This window comes from Habropoda laboriosa, unplaced genomic scaffold (genome assembly GCF_001263275.1).
Source record: "Habropoda laboriosa isolate 0110345459 unplaced genomic scaffold, ASM126327v1 scaffold172, whole genome shotgun sequence".
NCBI lineage: Eukaryota > Metazoa > Arthropoda > Insecta > Hymenoptera > Apidae > Habropoda > Habropoda laboriosa.
In genome coordinates this window covers 246,868-273,147 of record NW_017100331.1, presented here as the reverse complement: position 1 = coordinate 273,147, position 26,280 = coordinate 246,868, and the positions used below count along the sequence as shown (strand labels likewise).

At 35.3% G+C, this 26,280-nt stretch overlaps 2 protein-coding genes across 2 annotated transcripts in view; both read left to right on the top strand.

The window, feature by feature from the left end:
* Positions 1-11,743, top strand: part of LOC108574447 (serine-rich adhesin for platelets) — a 38,500-nt gene extending 26,757 nt beyond the window's left edge. The window contains exons 8-10 of the mRNA XM_017937040.1: positions 7,291-7,936; positions 8,380-8,863; positions 10,881-11,743. Coding sequence (XP_017792529.1) covers positions 7,291-7,936; positions 8,380-8,863; positions 10,881-11,735 — 1,985 coding nt within the window. The 3' untranslated portion in view covers positions 11,736-11,743. The remainder of the gene's footprint in view (positions 1-7,290; positions 7,937-8,379; positions 8,864-10,880) is intronic.
* A 4,245-nt stretch (positions 11,744-15,988) lies between these two features.
* LOC108574435 (aminopeptidase N-like) lies at positions 15,989-25,528 on the top strand. Its single transcript, XM_017937026.1, has 10 exons — positions 15,989-16,500; positions 17,661-17,813; positions 18,322-18,950; positions 20,111-20,192; positions 20,774-21,425; positions 22,374-22,558; positions 23,642-23,809; positions 24,917-25,063; positions 25,195-25,270; positions 25,391-25,528. The coding sequence occupies exons 1-10, from the start codon at positions 15,989-15,991 to the stop codon at positions 25,526-25,528; spliced, it is 2,742 nt and encodes a 913-aa protein (XP_017792515.1).
* The last annotated feature ends 752 nt before the right edge of the window (positions 25,529-26,280 follow it).

Genomic DNA, 26,280 nt, shown 5'->3' with positions numbered 1-26,280 from the left:
ACGAACTTTCCGAACAAACCAACAATATAATTATTATTTCATATGCATCAATATCTGTCATTCAGAGGTTTTTAATTAGTGCATGATCTTTAATACTAGGTTTACGGGACGCGCCATTTTGACGCATTTCCAATTTCACAAGGAAAAGAAAATGTTGTTTTTAAATAAAATAAGTTGTTTTTTAAAGAAAATGTGCGGTTTCAATTTGACGCCTGTCCGTAGAGATAGGTATCTAAGAAATGTCCGTAAACCTAGTGTTAAACCTAGTGTCTTGATCAGAGTAAACGCCAACTTTCGCCTTTTAACGATACACAATATACAAGAGGTTCCATGGGTAATAACAATACCTGGGAATGTGACAATTTTGTGTAAAAATGAAAATTGTAAGATAAAGTCGTTTTATAGAAAATTTTATTTTTGAAAAAAATATGTGTGAATATAGTCAAGTTATGAATATACGAGCTTCACTGTACGTCACACTTTTTATGATGTGTATATCATTTACTAATCGAGAATATACTGTAAGGCAAATAAATATTTCTGAATGAATTTATTCTATTGACTTAGAAATTGGTGGTGTCACATGCGTAACAGACGTCGCTTGGATTGTTCGGCCGTACCGACGAGCCGAACAATACATCGGTATTCCCGATAGACCAACACGTCCCAAAAAAAAGCGAGGTCTTAGCCGGCACGAAAAATACTTTACGACACCCAAAAACTCGACGCCTCTCACACCTGAACACCACATGACCTAAGATCATAAACAGACCTCCAACAAGCAATATAACAAATGTAAGAACAAATTCCCCACTTTCACACCACCACCAGACACACCCCAAACACACCGAAAAAACCAATCACCACACACTTCCACCACCTACGATAGTTTTCACACCACCAATCGCAATACACACGTAATTTATAAAATAGCGAACACCACACACAATTTTCCGATCAGTAAGCTTAGGCATTTCGCGCTCTGTTCACGTTCATTCACAAATATATAGTTTTAACAGCAAACTGTTGTGCGTTAATAGTCTATCTTCCGAGCACTACCTGAGTCCCCTATCCCGAGTAGATTCCTTAAATGGTCTGACTCAAAAAGAGAGACAATTATCGGTTTTGTAACAAGCACATCGCGATTCGTAACATTGGTGACAGCGGTTGTGGACCCCGGGGGTTCCCCAGGTATATGGAAACAATTGGGGTATTCCCGCACTAGCTCCTGTACGTGACCCCGTTCTTCTGTATTTAAATGTTCTAATCTTATGAGGTTTTCTATTTCCAGAAATCATTTAGTGTTTTCACTTGCGGTTATCGCGAAACAGGGATTTCAATTTTTGTAGAGTCTTGCGCGTTGTGATTTCGTTAGCCGGGGTTTGAAAGGGTCCTCTGAAGTTCGGTTGTATGTGACAGTGGATATGTAACTCCGTTCCTACTTATGAAATGGTGATTAAAATGATGTATTTTGTTGATTGTTACGTTTACCAGCAATTTTGTCGCAGTAGATAATAAATTTTAATTCAACACTAGCCTTTCAAGTGATCGTTCTGTTACGCCAGTTATGTCAGTATCTGTTATGTCATTCAGATAATGTGACACATTGTACCAAGTATGACGAAGAGATTGCTGTTACAAATTTACTGTAAAATGTAAAAGACATTTGCACTGATTCAGAAACACGTTTGTGAACATCCACAAAAGTGTATTTTCAATGAGTATAAATATATATCACATCATTGTTATATTATAAATTGATACAGTAACGAAATTATACTTACACCGTAACAACGATTCAAGTTTTCTTCAAATTTCTCAATTTGCTTGAAATACTTTACAGCAGAAACCGTTCTAAGTTTAATAGTTTCACAAATAAAAATCGAGTAGTATTATTTCTGAGAAAAATATTTCTTACTACAATTAAAATGCACAATGTTTCTCAGAATTTTTGGAATAATGAAATAACTTATCAGCAAGCAATTGAATTTCGTTGTTGCTGTGTTCTAAGTTCAAGGGCTAATGTATGCGCGCGCGCGCGCACACACATGTAAATATATGAATTTAATTTCTTGTATATATTCTTCACTATTGTAGACTGTATTATATTCTTCAGTATATATATCACGAATTTTGCGTAACGAAGTTAAAATTATATCTTACTATCTCGACTAATAATTACACATTGACTGACGATTGAAAGAAACTTTCAATTTCTGTGATTATTAGTTGGTAAACATTGTTCCGTCCAATTACGTAAAATAAGTAAATTATTAAATTTCTGAGTGTGGGTAACAAGAATAAACGATGGATTCTTAATTTAAAAATAAAGAACGTCCTTGGGCTGCTATGTTTATCATTGTACTGTTACCATTTCTCACTATTCGAAGGTGCTACACGTTTGAAAGCAAAATTCTGTCGGAAAAGAAATTCAGAAAGAAGATCGAAATTTAATAGGAGAATAAAAAAGAAATGATAGGAAATCATGCGGAATATATCGATACCAGCTGGAGTTTGCGGCCATTGCCCACTTTGTGTTAGACAGACTAGATTAGGTTACTATACACTTTTTTTTCTCGCATGTGTACGTACACTCAATGAAAAAATTCCGCGTTGTATAATTTTTACAGAGAACGTACTTTATTTAGAAACATAAAATTTACTGTTAGTACAAAGAAAAATAATTGACATTCATTTGGTAATAATTAAATAATAAACAGATATTTGATTAACGTCTTTTCTACTTGCTTATAAGCACAAAATTAACTTTTAAGCCTCGTTTCTAGACATTTTGCTGAATTCTTAGATACTGTACCGAAATTTGATTTGTGTTACATTATTCTTTTTCCTTAGTTTAATACTTAGCAAACGAATGTAAATTATTTTTCTTTATACCAATAGTAAATATCACGTTCCTAAATAAAATAACGTAAATATTCTTTATTTACTGTTTCTTCTGTGTAAATTGTACGATACTAAATAAATTCTAATGAGACTATTTTGACTGATTGTATATACACATACACTCTCGTCCATAAGTATTAGGACACTTACTGAATATGTAGCAAACATGAACAGTAATTACAAAGTTATTAAAATCTTGAAAGAAATAAGTCAGTCAGGCATTTCATAGTATTATAGTTACACGCGATAAAATTTCTGAATATCTATTTCCATTTAAGGTATCGTCATAAAAATAAAATCCTAACAGTGTCATTGATCATGTCACACCAAGCATTGTCACGAAATTGAGTTTGATATATAACATTAAATAAAATTATAGCTATCAATTTAAAAAAATTCACGTCACTCGCGAAATATGCAAATTTGAAAAATCTATTCAAGTCACCATTGTCTATTATCTTCATAAATCCACCACTTACGAGAAAAACGTTGAAAACTAATAGCGTGAACACCCTGTACATTTTTACCGACACACGATACCAACTTTGTCGAAGAAATGTAATTTCAATCATACAATACTTTCTCTACGAACATAATGTGTGCTAATACTTATGAACGCCGCTGTATATGCTGTTCGTATTTTCTCTTTTCATTTTTTCCAACAGCGAGAACGTATTAACTTACAGAAACTTGTACTATGAACGTAAAAAATTGATCGCTTCAAGATGGTAGAATAATTTGTCGTTAGAAATGTTAGCAAATTGAATTGCCAGAAATGCGGACGCTTGTTCATTCTTATTAATCAATCGTAAACGAGAATTGATTGCCGAGTATTATTCTGCGTCGCGTACATGCACAGGAACGATATAAATGTATGCGAAGATTAATAAAAAAGAGGGAACTGGTCACAGATACGCTCTTATAAGAAACTCCGTTCGTCATAAACAACGGATCGACCGCTCTTTTTATCTTTCTTCTTTCCTGTTTCTTCGCTATTGGCCGAGACAGTGGAGAACAAAGAGAACAGCAGATAATTGGATCGGTGACAAAGATAGAAGAAGGGAAAACACATGAAAAATCGTTGATCAATCGTTGCGAAAAGAGGTTTCGTCTATAAATTACAAAATTGTATCGCGTTCGTCGCTTTAAGCCTACGATTTCTCCCCCATCCCCGAGGTTCAATTTAATTTTAATTATCATATATTACACTTCTCTCTGATGTGTCTAACTTTACAAATGTCGTAAAAAAAAAAGTATATATATATCGTCATTGTAATATAGCTACATATATATATATACGAAAACATACTATATTTCTTCTGTTCATATTTAACAACTCCTTTTTGTGGCACGTAGCTCGTGTCGTTATTAGCGCTGCCTGTGAATTACACATAGTAAAATGTAGTAGTTATAGAAAATTAGGCGGAAAGAGAAATGATAGCAATTGAATTGAAGTTTCGGCATGTGGTGAAGACATAAGTGTTGCCTCGACTATCCGTATCGCATGTTAGCTCGATGCGTGCTCGCCCCTTGTTGTAAGTAGCGTTTAGTACTAACATTTGACTAACTTCAGATACGGGATTTCTCCATTGCAACCAATTTTTCACCTATTGTCAACATTACGCGCGCATCAATTGGTCGAAAGACCAAGAAAGAACGAAATAAATGCAAGATTTGAGATACGACGTATTTTGAGTGCAATTGCCACTGGAGCGCATTTCTTGATTAATTTAAAGCAATTATGAATCATGACGTCGATGACAGATTCGCGTTTCAATGATCATGTTTGTATTCATATGGTGGGTGAATGTGCATCACCATCTTTATCAGTTCTATTAAGGGGGTGCACCACCCTTGAGGCGTCTAAAAATAAGTAAAGTTTGGAAATTTTTTTCATCAGTAGCTTCCGAATAAAAAGTTTCAATTTTTTCGGAAAATGTAAATGCAACTTTCAACTTTTTTCTGTAAGTTTTAAAAAGTAAAAATCTTACAAAATAGAAGAGTTATCGTGAAACCTTTTCTGCTCCATCGCCGACAAGGATTGCAACGTCTGAAGTAAAAAATTCTTGGTAATTTGTAAATAAAAATGTGTTATCTACAATGTAGCTTATGATTTTTTTGATATGTCAATTATTTAATTTTTTAGAAACGTTTAAATTTTTTTCCGGTTAGAAGAGGTTTTTACTCTTCAAACTGCCACCATTTCTGTAATAATTACAATTTTTGAGAAATCTTACACTGTGTTGTAGATACATTTTTATTTATAAATCTAGAAGAATTTTTTATTTCAGACGTTCCAATCCTTGCCAGCGATAGCGGCCAGCAATCGACGTTCCAGTAGAAGAGGTTTCGCAATAACTCCTCCATTTTGCAGCATTTTCACTTCTAAAAAATTGAAGTAAGAAGCTAAAAGTTGCATTTATATCCACTGAAAGAATTGAAGGTTTCCATTTAGTAGTTACCTGTGAAAAAAATTCCCAAACTTTACCTATTTTCAGACGCCTCGGAGTGCTGTATCCCCTTAAACAGCATCTCATTGAACGCCACATTTTTCACGTTTCTCTCCCTGCAGCAAGAATTAATCAGCTTGCAACTAATATTTAGAGATCTACTTACAACTTGGGTAGGGGAGCATGCAAAACTTTTTGTACCGTATATGTATATACGTATGTGTTACTACTGTATAAGATTCATCTCATACTCGTATGCACTTGTATGTTTATAAATGTGTATATTTCTTCTTTTCTTTTTTTTGTATCCGATCGATAACAATCAGCGCATCTTGCCATTCGAATGTACATACCGACGAACGATGTCGTTAAACCTTTATGAGGAATGTATGTGAATAGATGTCATTTTTTGTGGAAATCACGGCTGCATTTTGTTATTTGTTCTTTTTGCTCATATTGCACCTATATCGTATCGTATAGCGTCAAACCTCTACTGTAAATACTATAGTTCGTCCAAAATCATATTCATATTTTCTGGCAATAATAGAATACAAAATATTTTTAATATTTTTAATATTAAACGTAAATATTTTTAATATTTTAAACATTAAATGTTAATATTTTTTATATTTTGTATTTTATATCTAATATTTAATCTGAAATAATAAGATAAAAGGGATTAAAACTTCGAAATTCATCTATGATGTACAATCAGATTTTATTTGCTATGACCTTGAACGACTATACGATTTTGGACAGACTCTAGCCACTATTTATCTCCAACCCTGTCCAATACCTGTCGTCCTTTTTGTGTCTTTTTTTCGTTCACTTTCCGATTCTTGTGACACTCGTGCACATTAGTCTGTGTATAGTTGATGGAAGGAATATAGCGAGGTCGTAAATAAAGCATAAATATCGAATGCGACATTTTTCGGTTTTCAATTAGTACTAAAACAAAGCTAAGTATAAGTATACTTCATGCAGCTCTAACCGAGATATCGAGTCTTTATCTTCTCAGATTTCTGTCAATTCGCTCGTCGATATACCTGATCGTATAAACTTTCACGCCCAACCGATTTTCACGATCTCACTATATTTCTTCCGTCGACTGTACACATGCATACTAGTTTTAAAGAAAACAAATGCACTACACACGCGTGTGGCATCCCTCGCTAGTAGCTCACGTACATGTCGTAGTACCATAGTTCATGTCATGGTGAGTACACTTTGTTTTTAACTTCATCAGAAAACGTGCGAGTCCGATATGGAATTTCCATTATCATCTGTATAACATCCGTTTAGCCCGACAGAATTGTGTAAAGTTTCTCATTCGATGCTCGACTGCAATCCCTACAGATTACCGAGCTGCGTCCAATATCGAACTTGCACGATTAATCGATGAGCTGTAGTGTGCTCGTGCTTTTGTTGCTTGCTTGCGTTTGCGATGCTTCTGTATCATGCTTGTTTCGCTTTAATTTCACTGACGACGTGCTGTTAACAAATTGCTTTACATTCTAGTCTTGAAACATCTGGTAAAAGCATTAAAAAAAAAATATTCGAATATTGTTTGTATCGATGGTATTGGAAATACGGCATTGGTATGGAAACGTAAGAGATGTATACATAGTTAGCCGCACTAAAACAAGAGAAAAAACTATCGGTGATATTTTTCAGTAGTGTCGTATATTTCTGTAGTACGTGTGTATTTATGATTGAGTAATACGTACAATCTGCACAGTAATAACATCGAATAAGTAGTTGTCTAACAAGGAGGAAAAATGTATTGTGTTTCGTTTTGTACAGTTTGAGAACGAACTCTCCTTAGAGCCTGCAAAACTGTTCGAATTAATCTCGTTAGGTGATTGAACGTAATCGAGCAAGAAGGTTTTATTGCGTCAAATGTAAACAAGGGTAATTATTAATCATATTGTTTCAGACAATACCCTGTTAGCGATAGACTCCGTACCTCCTCATGGAATTGTTCAACCACCGCCTTATATTTCACCTCCTAAACCCGAAGAGTGTCAGAAGGAAAAGGTCCAGGACATTCTGAAGGATCCGGCCATACCGCAAAAGATACAATCGCAGTGCGATAATAATCAGCAGAACTATGAACGCCAGACAGCCCAGTCTCATCCGAAAGTTTACGGCCACAATCCACGATGGAATCTTTGCGACAGTAACAAGTTGTCCGAACAGAATAACATTTCGAGTTGCAATGATTTCCAGCACGCCTGCGACCAGCATCAAATCGTGCACATACGAAACGCAAGAAACCAGCAGTACTATGTGCCGGAAAAAGATGTCAATCAGCATTTTTACACTCTGCCATCGAGACGACCACAGAGAGACGTTGAGCCACCTCGTAGTGTCACGCCAGACATTACGAGGGGTCTTGGACGTGGTTCGTTGAGTACGATGCATATACTTGCGAGGCACGGTCAGAAGACAATCATAGATCAGGATTCGAATCGATACGGCTCTCAGATAGGATTGAACAGAAGGAAGTCGGAGAGCTTTGAGGCCGAGAACAGGCTAGTGCAGAATCAACAACAGTCGCCAATTGTGGATATTAGAAACAGGTGCGTAATAAAGTAAACATGTTTAATCCCTCAACGCTCGTGTTTTACACGTGCACAGCTAATCCTCCAAAAAGTGAAATTTTGTTCAATTATTTTCTTTTACTTTCCATATTGCGCTATTCTTTCTATTCTATGGTAAAAATGTAGGTTACACGCCTAGGAAGTAATTTAAAAAAAAATAAAATTGATCGTTTTTAGCGTATCAAGTTGAGAAAAATGTGAGCGTTAAGGGAGTAAGTAAGTGCAAAGATTATCATAGGAGACAAAATATATAAACAATTTAACTCCTTGGTGAACATTTTTATATGTTGTGCGCCATCGAATTTGATAAAAGATATACATAGGTTGATAATACATATCTTGTAATAGGCTCGGTTGAAAGTATCGAGGAGAAAATGCTGGAAAGAATTTGTACTAAACGAATCTTCATTTTCTTCACCCAGATTCGCAACACCATTAGGGCTAACAGCGCTTGGATATCGATTCTTCGCGTCCTCGCCTGTTCGTGATCCCGTTACGAAGTCTCCTAGTGCTGATGCGTTAAAGCACAATCCAATTTCCCCGATCGGGCACAGCTACGGCAATAGTTTCAAGCCGTCCACACCGACTGGACGTAGTATGCCAACTGTTGCCGAACGTTTGGCTTTGACCGCCAACAATTGCCCGTCACCGATGCCAAACTCCAAGAGAAGCAGTCCCGTCCAAAGTTCGTCTGGTAGAAGCACACCGACGAATCTGATCCTTTCACCTACAAAGAGTACCATGTCCAACGAAGAGCTGTTCGCCGCGATCCATAAATCAAAGAAAAGACTGAATATTAAGGACGACAATGAAAATCAATCTCCGTACGGATCGACCAATTCATTGGTGAAGGTCCCAACTGACAATAGGCATAGTTGGAGTTCGGAGCCACAGAAATCTTCGATGGTACGTAGAAAAATATCCGTGAAATTCTTCCAAATAGGAGGCTAACTTTCTTCGCTACATTGCATCTAAACAAACGATCAACTGTTTCAGCTTGTCAATTTACTTTGACGATCGTGAAACGATCGATAGTGATACACGTGTATCTTTTTATGGAATAGATTTTTTTTAAATATAGTAGCAATATTGCACTTTTTACTGGTAGACTGGTACTATTTATGTGAGAAGTAAGATACTTTTCAGTACCCTACAAGTTACTATTCAGCTTCTTAGTCTAAATCTTAGTGTATTATACAAGATGTCTCTGTACTGGTGATGCAACCTGATTAGGGATGAATCTACGTGAAAAAATAAGTTTAAAATTTAGGAAACATTTTTTCATAGGAAGGCTTCTTTTCCGAATAAATTAATGTTGAAAATTGGTCGAGTACGCGCTTATTACATCTAACAAATATCACTGCAAATTGCCTATATTAGAAATTACTTATATTGGAAAGAGAAGCAATGAAATAAAAGTAAGGACCAATATCCTTGCTAATGTAATGGTGAAATAATTTGATCACCACTATCCCCGAATTTTACAGCAATGGATTTTTACTTGTAGAGACACGCCAAGTCTCTTAAGTACTTAGATACCAGAACGAGAATACAAGCAGCTCGAAGAGAAAATTATTCTTGCATTGAAACATTTAAAAACAAGAAATTACTCTAGAAATCGTTCAATTTGAATCTTCAACGTCGATTTATTTTTTATTACGAAATGAAATTTTGTATGAAAAAGTGTTATTCTACATTTTCGATTTATCCTTTCATGTAGATTCATCCTTTTTGAGTTGTACCACCAGTTCGAAGACACTTTGTAAAAAAGTTTTAGGATATAACTTAAGTTTTTGGATATTACTTACTCATACTAAAGCCTACCAAAGCAAGTAGAAACACATATATCCTATGCTATTATTAATTTAGTTAATTCAAAGGAACAGAGTGTATTTGTATCGTCATATTTTTAAGGTTTCTTGTAATAATCATATGCATATTTAAGCAATTGCAATCGTATATCGTAATAATCACGTCACAAGAACTGTAGATTGCACACACATGTCTTAACACTTTTGTTACGGCACGCTTGAAACAAAAAGTGCACGCTGTGTACTGGATGAAACAGTTATCATTCAACGTTGACAGAGAAATAACACAGATTGAAAATCAACTGTTTCATGATAGTCAAATATCTGGTGCATTCTGGTGTTGCCTGATTTTCAGCCGACAGCGATATTTCGTTTGTGAAGTGCGAAGATAAATGAATAAATTGGGTGTATTGGACAGGCGTATATACCGGGTGTCTCTGTTTTTCCCGATAAAACTTTGTCAGTATGTTCTATGGACAAAAGTAAGAAAATAATTTTATATAAACAAGTCGTTTGAAGCTTTATTAAAAAATTGAAACATAAACACAGCTCACATAAACATCCGCCACGCGGTGCTATATGATTCGTCGATGTTATCGCGTTCGGCCAATAATGACAATACGTGTGCCTTATTTTTATAATTGTGTTAGAAAACGTGGCCTTATGAAGATACGACCTAATCAGACCCGCATTCCTTCCAGGACCAAATTCCTGAGCTCTACACATCGCTGATCTATTCCTATTTTGTACCTACCATAACCTCACATTTCGTTACCATTCCCTTCGTATTTCATATTATTGTTGTAACTTTTTAACGAAGCTTCAAACGACCTGTGTTTATATAAAATTATTTTCTTACTTATGTCTATAGAACATACTGACAACATACTTACAAATTCTGATCGGGAAAAACTAGGACACCCTGAATAAGCTCTTCGTAAATGAGTGAGACCACTTTTACGGAGCGTATATTTGCGTCCTTTCGTAGCGAAAGGATTAAATTTCTTCAAAATTGATTCTGATTTAAGCTAGCCTATTGTAACATCTTCGTTATTGTTAATATTCTTTTACTGTATCACTGGTACGACCAACAATATTTCACGTCATTTCAGATAACGCAAAACGTTCCACCGTCGCCACCCGCCACTTCGCGACTGGATTTCAAACGTTTGCTTCTTCAACAGAGCGTGAAAAGTGGGCCCACCAAGCTCTCAGCGGCAGAACAGTTGAAACTGTCCCGGCAACAGTGCCAACAGCAACAACTGTCGCCGAACGTCCAACAAACAACACCGTTAGTCAAAGTCCTAAGTCCCCGTTCGGTATGGAGGTTTCAAACACCACGTACGGACGTGCTGTCTTCTACGATCATCGAAGACGCGGCAGCTGAGGAGAAGGCTATGAAACCATCTCCGGAGAACACTTCCCCTATATCAAGACTGAACACAAGGAGACAGTTGGATCTTTGCAGTAATTTCCCCGAGAACATCGTCGACTCCGAAAACGAAGCTTCCGACGCATATAACGACAGATTGCTGTTGGACAACGCGGCGACATCCGACATAAAAGCCATCATGGAGATCGAATTCTCCGGCAGAAATGTTCAAACGGAAGAAATGTTCGCGGACAAAACTGACGCTTCTGCGCCAAACACGTCACCATCTGGTCTGTGCGTTTCTGAGAAGCATTCACAGAACAACGTGAAAAGCTCCTCGACGATCCCGTATCCATCGAATTCCTCCCAACTCACGGCTTCGTGTCAACAAGCGATAAGCGCTTTCGAGTCGAGGAGGATCAGCAATCAACTGGCTAGAGCACAGTTCTTGGCCAGCACACCAACCACCGTGAATCAGGGCCGCAGTACTTACGCGAGGAAGATATTCCGCGCGAGGTCAGAGTCTCCCCAAAATTCCGCGATACAAAACGTATCTCGTAGTCCTAGCGTCCCGACGCTGGAAACTGCTCTGTGATCGCGACACGCGACCAAGATATTGCGTGTTTGTAACATAAATATGAACTATTTGGAACTGGAGAGTTGCTTTTTTTTTACTGTTTCGTATCTGTCTGAATCGATTTCGATAAATACGTGGAAACGACCATTTACGATTTTTAAATTAAGGAGCTTTCTGGAAGAGAGACTTACAGGTCTATGGATCCTTTTTTTGGCAAATTCTGTTTAATTAACTACAATGTGTTTAGAAATCTTTCCTCGAAATTTGGTTTTAATATTAAATCAATAAAGGTCAGAAGAGAGATTTTTGTTGAACATTGTACGAGAAGATCAATTCGCTATTTTGTCCTCTGGGCCTTTTTCCAAATAACTCCTCAATTGTAAGTTTCGATCGATATATCAGTTTTGATACGTTCTACTGAAAACTTAGTTTTATCGTTATTTCACCCTGTTGCACTTTCGATTCTTCTTCTTTTTCATAAGACACTTCATTTGCCTGGTTCTTGATAACGCGTATCTAAATATTTGAAGAAAACTTTTATAGCAAACACAGTTCAAGGAAATATCTGATAACGTGGGAATAGTGGAAGTTGAAGCTTAGGCTTAAGATTGTTTCACTCTGAATTTGATCAATAAATTATTGGATCGTGGAACTTCGTAAGGATCATTAATTTATTGCATTGTGCTAACATAATGGCAAAGTTAAATTAGTATTATACAGTATTGGATTGTTTCGTTGACGTTAAACTGACAAATTGAAACAATGAATGTCTAGCGGTTACGTGGAATCAAATTATTTACTTCTTGTTAATCTAACGATGTATGGGCGCATAAATGAAACTAAAGACTCGTCAAGTTTGTACTTCTATAAATTACTCTATTAATATATACAACGTGAATTCACCGAAAGCAATAAGTCACAATGCAAAGTAATCCCATTCGTTAACGTAGATAGCAATATATTTTACGCCTTATCGTATTTGTAACGAACAGGATTTAAACAATCGAGTCTTTTCACTGTGACAAGCATAAAAGCACGGAAATTACAAAGTAACAACTATTGTAAAGTTTGTACATGAACGAATATTTAAACAATAACTTTATTTTACAACGCACTTGCATTTTCCATTATTCTATTGAAAATTATCGTCGACATATTCACTTTTCTCCTCTCTCTTATTTTTTATCTTTATTTACGTGTATCATAAGACTTTTGCTGGTTTTCTTCTCTTCTTCTTTTTGTGTATTTTTTTTTTTTCATTGAAAAGAAACGCATTGCTGAAAAATTCATAATCGCTACTCTTTTCCATAACGGAATTCTATTGTTAAGATATTAATTTATTGCTCACAAACACACACGATCAAACTTCAAAAGCACACAGCAGGATTCTGTAAATAGCATACAATATTGTAATTACAATGAACGCCTTCTGCTTTAAAATTCAATCGTTTGCTTATCTAGTCGGGGTAGTTTGTTATCCACAATTTCGAATAATTCCGAGAGTTTCTCTATTATTCGGAAACGCGTAAATAAGGGGATACAGTGTAGCTGAAATGAAATTTGTTAGGCCCGTGGTTACGTTCGTTCGGGCTTTGTTAATTATCGCACGTGATGTGCTGTCTAAGGTTGACTCGATGGACCACCCTCGTTGTGGAGGGATATGAATACACTGGTTGGTTTTGACAATTTATTTATACTGAACAACTAACAGATATGACATTGTGACTTGACTGTTATCCGATGACTGATTTGATCTCACTGAACTAACTGACATTATGCGTAATATCGTGACCTTAACTCCACTGGATCTGACTTAATCTCAGTGTCGAACTGCCTTTGTGTGTATGTTGGTTCTAGTTCTTTTTTACTATTTTGGACTAGTTCCTTCGAATGCTATGCACGTTGATTTGTTCATTTTCACTTCTTTAATCAACCAATCAGCGTGTCTTAGCGGTGGTGAATCCCTTCGCTGGGTTTGATGAAGGCGACGAAGGTTTGGCAATTTCCTCCAGGTTACGACCGTGTCGATCCTTCGATCACTACGAGAGATCCTCAGTCACCCTTCCGAAGGCCAATTTTATACCACGGTTTAGCTGCAGAGGGCGAGAGAAACGAACGTCTAATTTTCCTCTCGCCAGGACATATTTTCATTCTCAAAATAATGCTATTAATCGACCAAAGTCCTAATCTGGAGAAATAGCCGGCTTGGCCCTTTCGCGCGGTAAACCGCTGCGCCTAACGAAATTTTCACGATGAATAGTAACGGTGGTGAATAGTAATATATTCGAAGAAGACTAATGCGTAGCGTAACGACAGAGTTGCCTTAATTAAATTATTTTAAGTTATGCTGCGACGTTCGGTCGTGTATTCGCAAGTTTTGCGAACGATGACGTTAGATTTTAAGCTGAACGCGTTTTGTACTTTGCTCAGAATAAAACAAATGAAACGTATTTCATTGATATACGATTGTTCGGGAACCCTTATTTTCCATTGAATCCCATTCCCTGGTTTCTTGCACGATGCAATTTTCTGTAATTATTCAATACAAATTTCAGTGTTTATTTACTTTCCTTATTCTTTGCTATTATCATCAATTCGGTACAATTGGAACGTAGAAAAGTTTTAATCAAATTATCGCAGGCATTACATGGTAGATTTTCCTGGTTTCCAAAATTTGATACTGTGAGATAAATCATGATCTCTGTTACACATCTATGACAATTCATCTTATCATTGAAATAGATCATGAGTTCGTGATTCTTCGAATTTTAACGAGATCAATCCTAAAAACACATTTCGTTTTCTGATATCTCTTTAATTTTCCACAAATTATATATCTACTTTGTATTATTCAACAATAATTGTGTACAGTGTGTTCCAATTTTTTTCGATAAAACTTTGTCAATATGTTCTATAAGTCTAATTGTAAGTAAGAAAAAATGTTATATGAATATTATTATAATACAAGATAAGAATGACACTGGTAGAAAGTTACATTCAACATCTTCCACGACCTCAGATCGCAAACACAGCTCGCATAAGCAGATTATATAGTACATATCGCTGATCTATTCGTATTATGTATCATAATACCCGCACACTCGTTATAATTCCTTTCGTATTTCGTATTATTGTTATAACTTTTTAATAAATCTTCAAATTACCTGTGTTGATATAATATTTTTTTTTTACTTATGCCCATAGAACATACTGACAGAGTTTGATCGCAAAAAAAATGGGACACACTGTATAGCCAAGTTTTATGTTCTGTTGCATTCCATTAGCGTTTATATATACTCGATGACATCATTGTTTCCCGACTCCGATCCAATTCAATGCTAAAACGGATTGTAATAAATGTATAACATAAGGTTACTACTAAACAGTGAATAGATAGCATACCAATAATCAAACGTGAGTACTTCTAATTGAAGTTTGTGGTTAGTGAAATTACGATAAAAGATCATCGTGTTCGTAAGAAAAAAACACAGCAGACGATATTCTATTCTTATCACTGAATCGTATTTTTCACTGAAACGCTAAGTACCTATTTTCAATAATGATCCTTTTGTTGTACGAATAGAAAGATTAGTACGTTCAGATTTTTAGATTTTAGCTTAGTTTTTCTTTAATTAATTTCTTTAATTGAACAAGTTCAAACTTTATTGAATTACGTCATATCAACACACGATATAGATGCAATTTAGAGGAGATTGATGTAAAAAAACTGAAAGTTGCACTTATATCCTCTGAAAAAATAGAGACTTTTCATTTGGTAGTTACCTATGAAAAAAATTTTCAATCATCTCCTCGTTTTTAGACACACCTAAGGGTGGTGTACCCCCTTTCAAAAGGAATCTTTGCATTCTCCAATTTTCTTATCATATTTACTTGTTATTTTCTGTTATAAAAATAAACATATTAAATTTTTTGTACAAGATTGTGATAAAGAGAGATCAATGTTTAATACGAAAGATAAACACTTATCTGAAATTCGAACAACTTAACCGCGATAAAAGAGGCGAAAGTAATAAGCAGCAAGTAGGTTATACCAAGATTAAATGCTTGATTGAGAGGAGTATGTTCATCCTATCACCTATCACAAACCTCGACACCGGTAACTGAAGATAATTGATAAATGCATTGGGTTCAGTGAATCGTATTGAACGTTACATATAGCTGTCAGCTTTTTACACGATTGTGGTGTTGTCTATCTACGGAAGTGAAAACTGTTTGATCTATCGAAAGTGGTCGAATAAAATCGTGCCAGCATGAAACGTGAATTGCAATTTTGCATTTTTCTATGCGTCGTTACAGTTTTCGAAGCAGCGCTGGCAGTACATCCCGAAAGGTCGTTGGATGATAAAAGTAGATTCCAAAATGACACTGACTACTTGTCGTACAGACTACCAAAAGAAATCGTCCCAAAGAAATATGTCATTTCGATAGTGGCGAATGAAGAGAATTTCATGTACTCCGCGAACGTATCGATACATCTGGAAATTCTTAAAACGACGAACACTATCGTGCTGCACAACGATGGGTTGAACATTAATTCCGTAGGCGTTTTTCAAACAGTTGAAGTGGAGGCTGGAATCAGGAAAAGTATCGAGTGTCCAATTAAGAGCACAAGCTACGACACGGAAAAACAGTTTTATACAATAAATATGTCTACGGGACTGAGGCCTGGTTATTACACGGTGAATCTATCTTCTAAGGCAGAAATACGAGATGATGTATTCGGATTTTATAGAAGCTCTTACAATGAAAACGGACAAACGAAGTAAGTCAATTGTCTAATTTTCACGCGCAACAATGATCACAAAGGTAATTTTAAATATTAGGTCGTTCGGAAAGTTCTGTCGAATTTCGTCCGGTGAATTTAACCCTTATGTCAATAACCGGGTACCCGTGTACCCTTTTGCATAATTCTCACTTAAAATATTTTATATTCCAGGCAAAAGATTGAAATATCCGGCCAGATCGTTGTTATTTGGCACATTTCCTATCCATGTTTGCCTCAAGTTTAGAATTTTGTTATCAGAAAACTACTAAAATTGGACGATAAAGTAGACGACAATTGTGGTTATTGACATAAGGGTTAAATAATCGTAACTCCGCCAAAAGTTAGCAAATTTATTCAATCTATGAACCAATCCAATCGATACACCTATGCCAACATTTCACTAATTTTGGCAAGACAAAGAAAATGGATAAGTGCTTCCTGCCTCCATTTGCTCTTCCCATATCCTGCGGAACATTAAAGACCCTTTTCTTGATAGAACTGCTACCTGCGATGAAATTGGGTATTTTATGATAAGCGGAAAAGATCTGGACAGTGGTTGCATCTTAACGAACCATTTAGACACTTTTCAAAACCTAAAGCACATCTGAAAAAAATAATGTTATCTGTTTGATGGTCTATTGACGGAATTATTTAGCATTACTTTTTCAAAATAGGAGAAACGATTAAGGCAAATAAGTACTGCAACGAACTTAACGAAATGCATCAAAGGCTGTCGGTTATCCGTCTAGCACTAGTCAATAGAAAGGGTCCAGTTCTTTTGCATGATAACACCTGATTAATGACAGCCCAAAAGTTAAACGACCTGTGATCTGAGACTCTACAACATCCACCCTATTCTCCGGAACTTTCGCCAACAGATTATCATCAATTCAAACATTTTCACAATTTTATCGAGGAGAAATCATTTCGAAACGAACGTGATGTGGAGTAGGTCTTCGTGGATTTTTTAGATTCCTCGTAGACTGTTTTTGTAGATGGCATAAATAATTTATGGCAACGTTGGCAAAGATGTATCGATTATAATGGTTTTTGTTTTGAATGAATATGTAAACTTTTGGCGAAGTTATGAGTATTTTATGAGTTATGACAGAACTTTCCGTACAACTTAATATTTTAAAAACAACTAATTTTTCCAGATGGATGTTTGTCACTCAATTTTCACCGACGTATGCACGTCGGGCGTTCCCCTGCATGGATGAGCCCGGTTTCAAAGCAGTTTTTGATGTGACAATTGCTGTTACAAACAAGACAGTGACCAGCAATACTGAAATTAAAACTATTACCGGGCTGTAAGTTTTTTGACATTTTCATTATTCTAATTTTGACTAGCCGATATTAGCCCATATTATAAAGCTATTATTACAGCTTTGTGGCCCATATTGAGATCATTTGGTCAGGAACGGTTAGAGCGATGATATTCATTACAAATCCTACATTAAAAAGAAACGTACAATGTTAGCAATGTAGTACTCTTAGTTTAATAGTTTATTGCTGAATTAATAAAACGAACTTACCTGAAAAATGTTTTGAAATAGCAAAATAAGAGAAATGGCACGTTTTGCAACGCAAGACATAAACAAAATAAACGCAGGTCACTATCTCCTACGCAACACTTATTTTGTTCATAACTCTTAGTTTCATCCTGTTTTCAATAGGGTCGAGCACTTAACATATTCAATACTTCAACTAGCCCATATTTAGACCTTCTCCTCTACCCTGATGTTTAATAAATTCTCTTCCATTTTCATACCAGACGCGTTTACTTTACATTTCTAACACCAGATTTCCACCTGAGAGAATATACCAATTCACATCGACGCCAACGATGGCTACCTATCAGCTAGGCTGGGCTGTCCACAACTTCGTCTCCCAAACGACGACAAACTCCTCGGAAATTTTCAAAATATGGACACGAAAATCTATGAATCGTCGTGGATCGATCGCATTGAATCAAGGTCAATTGATATACTCGTTCCTGAAGGATTGGCTTGTAATCGATAATCCGATTCAGAAGATGGACCAGATCGCCGTTCCCGATTTCAACTTTCACGCAATGGAGAACTGGGGTATGATCACGTACAGGGAATCAGTAGTGTTATACGAAGATGGCGTTACTCCTACGAAGAACAAGATCGACGGTTTTACCACTATGGCTCATGAATACGCTCACACCTGGTTTGGAAATCTCGTTACACCGATGTTTTGGGACGTGGCTTGGTTGAAGGAAGGTTTCGCTTCCTACTTTCAATACTTCGCCGTATCGGAAGTGCATCCATCTTGGAGGATGATGGATAAGTTTGTGGTGGACATGCTGCAACCAACCCTATTTCTAGACTCCGCGGATCATGCTAGAGTTATGAACGGTCGGAACGTTGGAAGTCCTAGCAGTATCGCTGCTGTTTTAGACTTTGTTTCGTACAAGAAAGGTTTGTTTGAATTTTGAGAGCACGATTCGACGAGGAATATTGAAAATTTGGGGAAGTGTATACCTGATTGAATATGAGTTGAAAATACTATACACCCATCTCTCCATTTACGCGGATTGATCGTTCCGCGTTGATTTTTTTTACGAGGATAAAAATCGCGTAAATAGAGTCTGCTTGTATGAAAACAAAAACATGGTAAGATAAACTGGTATAAGTTATAAAAACATTTAAATCGTATAGGTTAATAAAAAAAATAACGATATTTCAGAAAACCAAAATAAGTTTTATTCGGTGTCAGGATCTGTACTGTAAAACTTAAATCGTAGGACAAGAGGTTTAAAAAAAACCAAATAAGGTCAGAGTTATGTAATTAGTACGTTCAAGTAAGAATTTGCATCTCTCTGATTTGTAATAAATTCAATGAAAGTTTATAGAAAACTGAACCTATCTGACCGCGTAAATGGAGGGATGGGTGTACTTTAAAATTGAAATTAAATTGTATAATAATTGTCGGAGAACGTTATCCAAAGAACCGGACGAAATGAACAGTTATAGGTTTGTAAAATAAACGAGACGTTTTCGCCTATGAAAAATTAAGCTTAATTCAGTTAGAAATAATTGGTTCACAAAATTTTGGAACTTATAGCTATTTGACTGTATGCGTGATATTTGACTGCCTCTTCTGGACGAGGGAACATGAAGAAAGTCGATCAGCATCCTATGTTCCCTTCGATACCGTGCAATTTTTATATGAATCACTTTTTTGTAGAACACATAATTTAGCAGTTATTTGGGGTGGACAAATTATGTGACTCACCCTGTATATGTAGTAAATATCCTCAGTTCTCCGTTGGAGAGCCATTGGAAAAAGATTAGATGTAAATGGATAACGTAATGAACAATTAACAAAATCATTTTTAAATTAAGAAGCATTAAATTAATATCTTTTGTCTCCGATTTCAAATTTTTTGTTTAATCAAGAAGTTGAGTCAAATTATTGAGTCAAAATAAGTGACTTACTATAATATCGAAGATAATAAATCTAACAATGAGACTATATCTATTTAAACAGACTGCGTATTAAAAATACACATGTTATGATACATCTGCCAACTGTCGTTACCAAATAATTTGAATGAAAATTAATTATCTTACTTCAGGTGCATCTGTAATCCGTATGTTGTCCCACGCGATTGGAAAAACAGCTTTTCAGGATGGTCTACGAAGCTATGTAAAAAATATGTAAGCTCGACGAATGGAAAACTACTTATTACTTACGCGACGAATTTTTCGTGAATACCTGGATTTTCGATCCCAACATACACTTTTTCAACTGGAAATATAAATGAGATTTCTAATAATTCAAATAACTTTTGCATAGTTTTCGATAATATTTCATTATTTGTGTTTGATTTTCTAATTTCATTATACATGCATATTGTCAGTGGTAGAAGTAATTTTCTGTATCGATGATACAAGTAGTTTATTTCTTTTGCTCAACGAATACAGTCAACAAATTCCAAAAACGTCTCGTATAGAGTGTCCCAGATTTTTTCGATCAAAGCTTGTCAGTATATTCTATGAGTATAAATAAGACAAAACTGTTATATAAGTATAGTTCATTTAAAATTTTATGCCTATAGAAGATACTGACAAAGTTTGATCGAAAATAAACTGGGATACCCTGTACATCTGTATTTGCTAGCATTGACCGCCAGAAAGCTTTCTAAACACTCTACCTATTCTAACACGAATAATACCTTTCTTAAAAGCTACACTATTCATTTGTTATCATCTTAATGTATTACTTTCTTAAAAATCAGGTCGTATCAAGCAGCTACGCCTTTCGACCTGTACAAGCATTTACAAGCTTCTGTCGACAAGTTGGGTCATCTGCAAAATAATACGTCCATACAGGATATTATGAAATCCTGGACAAATCAACCAGGATACCCTTTAGTGACAGTCACGCGAGATTACGAATCGCAAACGCTGACAGTGTCTCAAGAACGTTTTCGTCGAAATCACAATCAGTCGTCGTCTGAATGGTGGATACCGTTGAATTTCGTCAAAAAATCACTCACAGACTTTTCCAATACAACCCCAATACATTGGTTGAAGCCGGAAGACGAAAACTACACTATCCATGGCGTTCCATCAAACGACTGGGTTATATTCAATACCCAACAAACTGGATATTATCGAGTGAATTACGACGAAAAAAATTGGCGAATGCTTGTCGATTATTTGAACACTGCACAATTCGAAAAGATACACAGATCAAATAGAGCTGCGCTCTTGGACGACGCTTTTAACCTAGCTAGGGCGGGTTACGTAGATTACTCAGTTCCACTTGATCTTGCCAGATATTTGGTCCAGGAGCTTGATTACGAACCGTGGGTCACAGCTGTGAATAGTTTGAAATTTTTGAACAAAATGTTGGACAGCAAGCCACATGTACAGCAGGCTTTCCAGGTGAGCAACGCGAGCCAAAGTAAACAGAACATTTTCAAGACTCTTAAAGGATTGCTTGTGCATACAGGCTGTATCAGAAATCGTGAGACAACTGGAAAGAAGACGATTCCTCAAGTGAAAGTAAGTCGAAAATATAGAATAAAATTTATTCGTATAATGCTCTATTTTCGAGAAAATCAAGTTTCAATATTCGTTAAGTACGCGTGCACTTGACCAGCCGTAATCTATTATACTTGCTTCACACAATTTAGCTATCTGTCGCTATTTCTGCTGGTGATTTTAACAATGTCAGATAAGGTTTATGCTTCTTTAATTCACTGAGTAAAGATTTGTCTGCGATATCAAGGACATTTTCAGCAATTTTTCAATTAATAAAATAAACACATTATTGAAAGTTGTTGCATTATTTTAATCTATACCAAGTCAGATTAGACGGAACCAGCAAATTGTGGTTAGACAAGTGTACGTGTACTTAACCAATATTCAAATTCGATTTGCTCGAAAACAGAGGTCTGTACGAACAAATTTTGTTCTATATTTTCGATTTACTTTTACATGAGGAATCATCTCCTTTTCGGTTGCACCATGATTTCTGGAATACAATTGGGTGACGATGATTTTTCATAAAAGAATAAATGGGAGAGACATTAAATCGAGACATTAATTCGACAATAAATCGAATTTCAATGTTACCGAAGAATATTTCAATAGATTTGAATAGTTAAAAAATTATCTCGAAGAAAAAAAAGAAATAATAACAAAAAATATAGTCGAACACATGCTTGTGTTACAATAATTTCAATTTCTTTACGCGGGAAATTACAAATTTCTCGAAGTTTCAAACAATTACTTACAAAGTTAGATTAAAATTCGAGAAGACATTTTTGTCTTTAATATTCTACAATATTGACGTTAACTACACAAATTCGCAACGTTTGTTGACAACAGGAATATGCGGTACGTTTGTTACGAGGCATGTACGAGCAATTGAATTTCACCGAATCTACACACGATGACATTACTACTAAATTGCACCGAGAATTGGTCTTGTCGACATCTTGTTTAGTACGCAATGCTGATTGCTTGAGAAAATCTGAAACTTTGTTTCGAAATTGGATCGCTGCGCCTGACAGGCAGTACGAAAAATTGTATGTTGTTACTTTTATAGAATACACTGCAGTTGCAGATTATTTTATAGATAAGAAATATTATTTTAAATAATGTTTGCATGATATCACGAAACATCTTCTAATGCAACATTCAATTTTCCCTTTTTTATACGTTAGAATTTATTTTTACGTTATACTCTCCTTCTAATTCTCAAACTCAGACAGTGATATTTTTTGTGCATTGTGCACAATCTCACGTCTTCTTCTTTTAACATAAGTTCACATAGGATATTCACGTGAATTCTCTATTTTGTAATGGTTAAAAATTGTTGAGTATTTCAAAAAGATATTCAGTATCAAATGCTTTTCCCCTCCCTATTTATTGTCTACGCGGAAACGTATCGCCTAGTGGGATTCCTTTCTAATTGTAAGTTAAAACTATGGAATCAAGAGAGATTTACAAAAATTTGTTTATTAACATACGTTTAACAGTTAATATTAAAGTCTAACTTAATGCTTCACTGTATAATTATGAGTTAAATATTGATGACATTAACCCCTTAACACATGATAGCGTGTCAGACTCGTGGCAGAGATTCTGGCGAAGATGTGACAAAAATCGTTATATTAGTAAGAAAAATTCATTGTAATCCTAACTTTCGTTTGAATTTGTAACACTGAGGATTACGAAGTGTAATTAATTTGTGACAGATTAGTTTTTGTTACCTGATACAGTACTAAAATAGAAAATGGCTGACGCTTAGATGCATAGTCAGAAAAGAAGTCATAGGTTAAGGGGTTAAATACCTTGTGTTCAAAATTAATTGGTTACTCAGAATTAGTAGAAATAAATCTCTATTGGAACATATATTGTGTATTTCAGTAATTCTTTCTTGCAAAGGACAGCATAATTATTGCATTATTTGTTGCGCTTGATATCATGCACATATTAACCATAGATCTTTCACTTAGTTGAATATGTTACTTTGCATATGAAGATATTGTCACAGCACATTATGCAGTAGAAAATTACGTTTCAGTTATACCAATGTAAATATTGCATTTGACAATTTTCTTCGACTATTACCTTAATTTGCAAATTCATAGGATAATACCAGATCTTAAGAGCTTCGTCTATTGTGAAGGAATACGTAATGGAAGCGAGGCAGATTGGTACGCGATGTTGGATAGATGGTTGATCGCAGATTTGCAAACGGAACAAGATCTGTTGTTACAAGGTCTTGGCTGCACACAAAGAGCTAATTTAATCAACAGGTAAGCTTTCATTGACAGTACATTAATCACAAATTTCTAGATATCAATGCAACGAATTCAAAATTCCATTGCAAGTTGATTAGGATATTTGTAACAAGCAGATCAATTAATTGTCCATTGAACATTGAAATATTCGTGAGAAACAATTACCTGGTTGAAATATGATTAACAGGGGGAACTACGTTTGTATCTCTTAATATTATTCAACTTCTCTGTGAGTATATTCCCAAACTAAGTATGGTTATTGTATTAAGTCGTTGCATATGAAATGGCGGATTCATTAATGAAACTTTAAACCTCAATGACGTAGTCAAAACTAAACTTTATTTATCAAAACAAATTCTAGCAGATTCAACACATTTTTGTCAACGAATTACAAATGATTTTCGTCTATTATTATACAAATCTAAATATTGGTAAGAAATTCCACAAATGCATCCTTACTAGTGGCTCATCGTTGAATATCTTTCCTGGTACAAAATCATCTAAATGCTTAAACCAACGTTGTGTTGTCTGATCACTAGTTCTTCCTATCTCAAATGCAGTATGTATTAACATTTCATAGTGCCTCTACTGCACCATGTCCCAGTTTAAATTCGTAAAAGGATATCACACAAATCTGATTAGATTCCATTTTCTACTTTTAATATAACCTTAATCTAGCTTTGTCAGTGAAACAAGTGTTGCATTTAAAACAGTAGACTGTCGGTTTCACTTTTTCATATGACAATCACCATGATTCTAATTTATAAAAACAAAACGGAATCCGCCAGCATTCGAACACCGCCATTTCGTATGCAACGACCTAATATATTACATGTAATAGTAATAGTGCATAATGTTTATTAACCATCCTAGCCCGCTGTTTCCTATCACACATGTTAGATGTGATAATCAAGGCCACTTGCGAATCAATCTAAACGATCCACACAGAGACCTAAACATTTTTAACCAGTGCAAACGAGATTTTTTTTAACTCGTCATCGAACTCGCCCTCGCATCGTCAATTTAACGCGAGAAGCAGCGTCGTTTAATCGTCACGAATCATTTTTCCACGCTTGTGATCGAACATCGACCTTCAACTATGAACGAAAATCTCTTCCGCAGGTATCTCGAATTGTCCATCTCGGACGATCGAAATGTTCGAAAACAGCAAAGAATGATCATAGTGAATGCCGTTTTAGACGGGAACGCCAGAAACGTGGAACACGTTGTACGATTTGTCGAATCGAATTTGCAACGTATCGTTCAATTGTACGTATTTTTTTTTTTTTTCTTCAACACTTCTGCGTACACTTTTCGACACGATAGAATACTTTTGAACTTCCTTATCTTCGGTTGAGCACCTTTTTATGATAAACGAGAATCACTTTTGCTTTTTTTAGAAGAGGATACAATTTCTTGGATAAGGTGATTACCGCAATTGGGAACGCAACGATAACGGCGGAACAATCAGAAACGGTATTACTCATTTTTATTTTTGAAGGAAACGGCGTATCGATTTTAATTACCCGTAGCTACCTGTCGGGGTTTTCCCGCTTTTCTAAATAATTTTTCATATAACACTCGTTTCTGTTGCAGCTACGCTCGTTCGTTCAGAGACACTCCGAAGAACTCGGATCAGCGTTGAACACCGCGAAACAGGCATTGTCTGTTTCCTCAGAAAACTTAGAGTGGCTTGAGAAATATTCGTCTAGAATCGACAACTATTTCCACTGACACATTTGTACGATGGTTGAAGCTTTAAACGGCCTTGGTTTAGATTTTTTTTAGATATCTTACTAAAAAGAAATAATTTTAAGACTTCTTTTTTTGTTTCGTTTCAATGGAGTATTTGAATGAAATATTATTTAAATATTTAAATAAAATGGTTAAATTAAATTGTAATCTAACGACGTATCGAATAAAGTTCGGCAAGTGATTGAAATAGAAATGATTAAGAGTTTTCTTCATCAAATAAATTGTTCTTTTCTTATTAATTAACGTAATACAATTTTTATGATGCAATTTTCTTAGAATGAGCACATTCCGAGAATTTTTTAAGATATGCTCGATTATTATCTTCAATATCAATGCGTACCTACTTGACTTTTAGTTATATGTATATACATATATATATATCGATTGTCACCAACGAGTAAGTAAAATTTGATAGTAATTACCATTCGGGGAGTTATTTATTAAAAGTCAAAGAATTCTGACGAAAAGAAATACTCTTGTGGTAAAAAATTATTTTCAAAATACAAGAAAAGCAGATTGAATATATTTCCGACAAAGCCTACCGTTAATTCCGAATTTGTTTTTAGGAATTGGTGAATAAAAATGATATACAGTATTTCAACCTTTTTCATCTGACAGTGTATTAAATTATGACATAAATTATGTGACGATTGAATATTATCAAAAATATGGATGATACGAAAAAATGTTAGGAAAAATTGAAGTATTTCAAGGATATTTTACACAGTTTA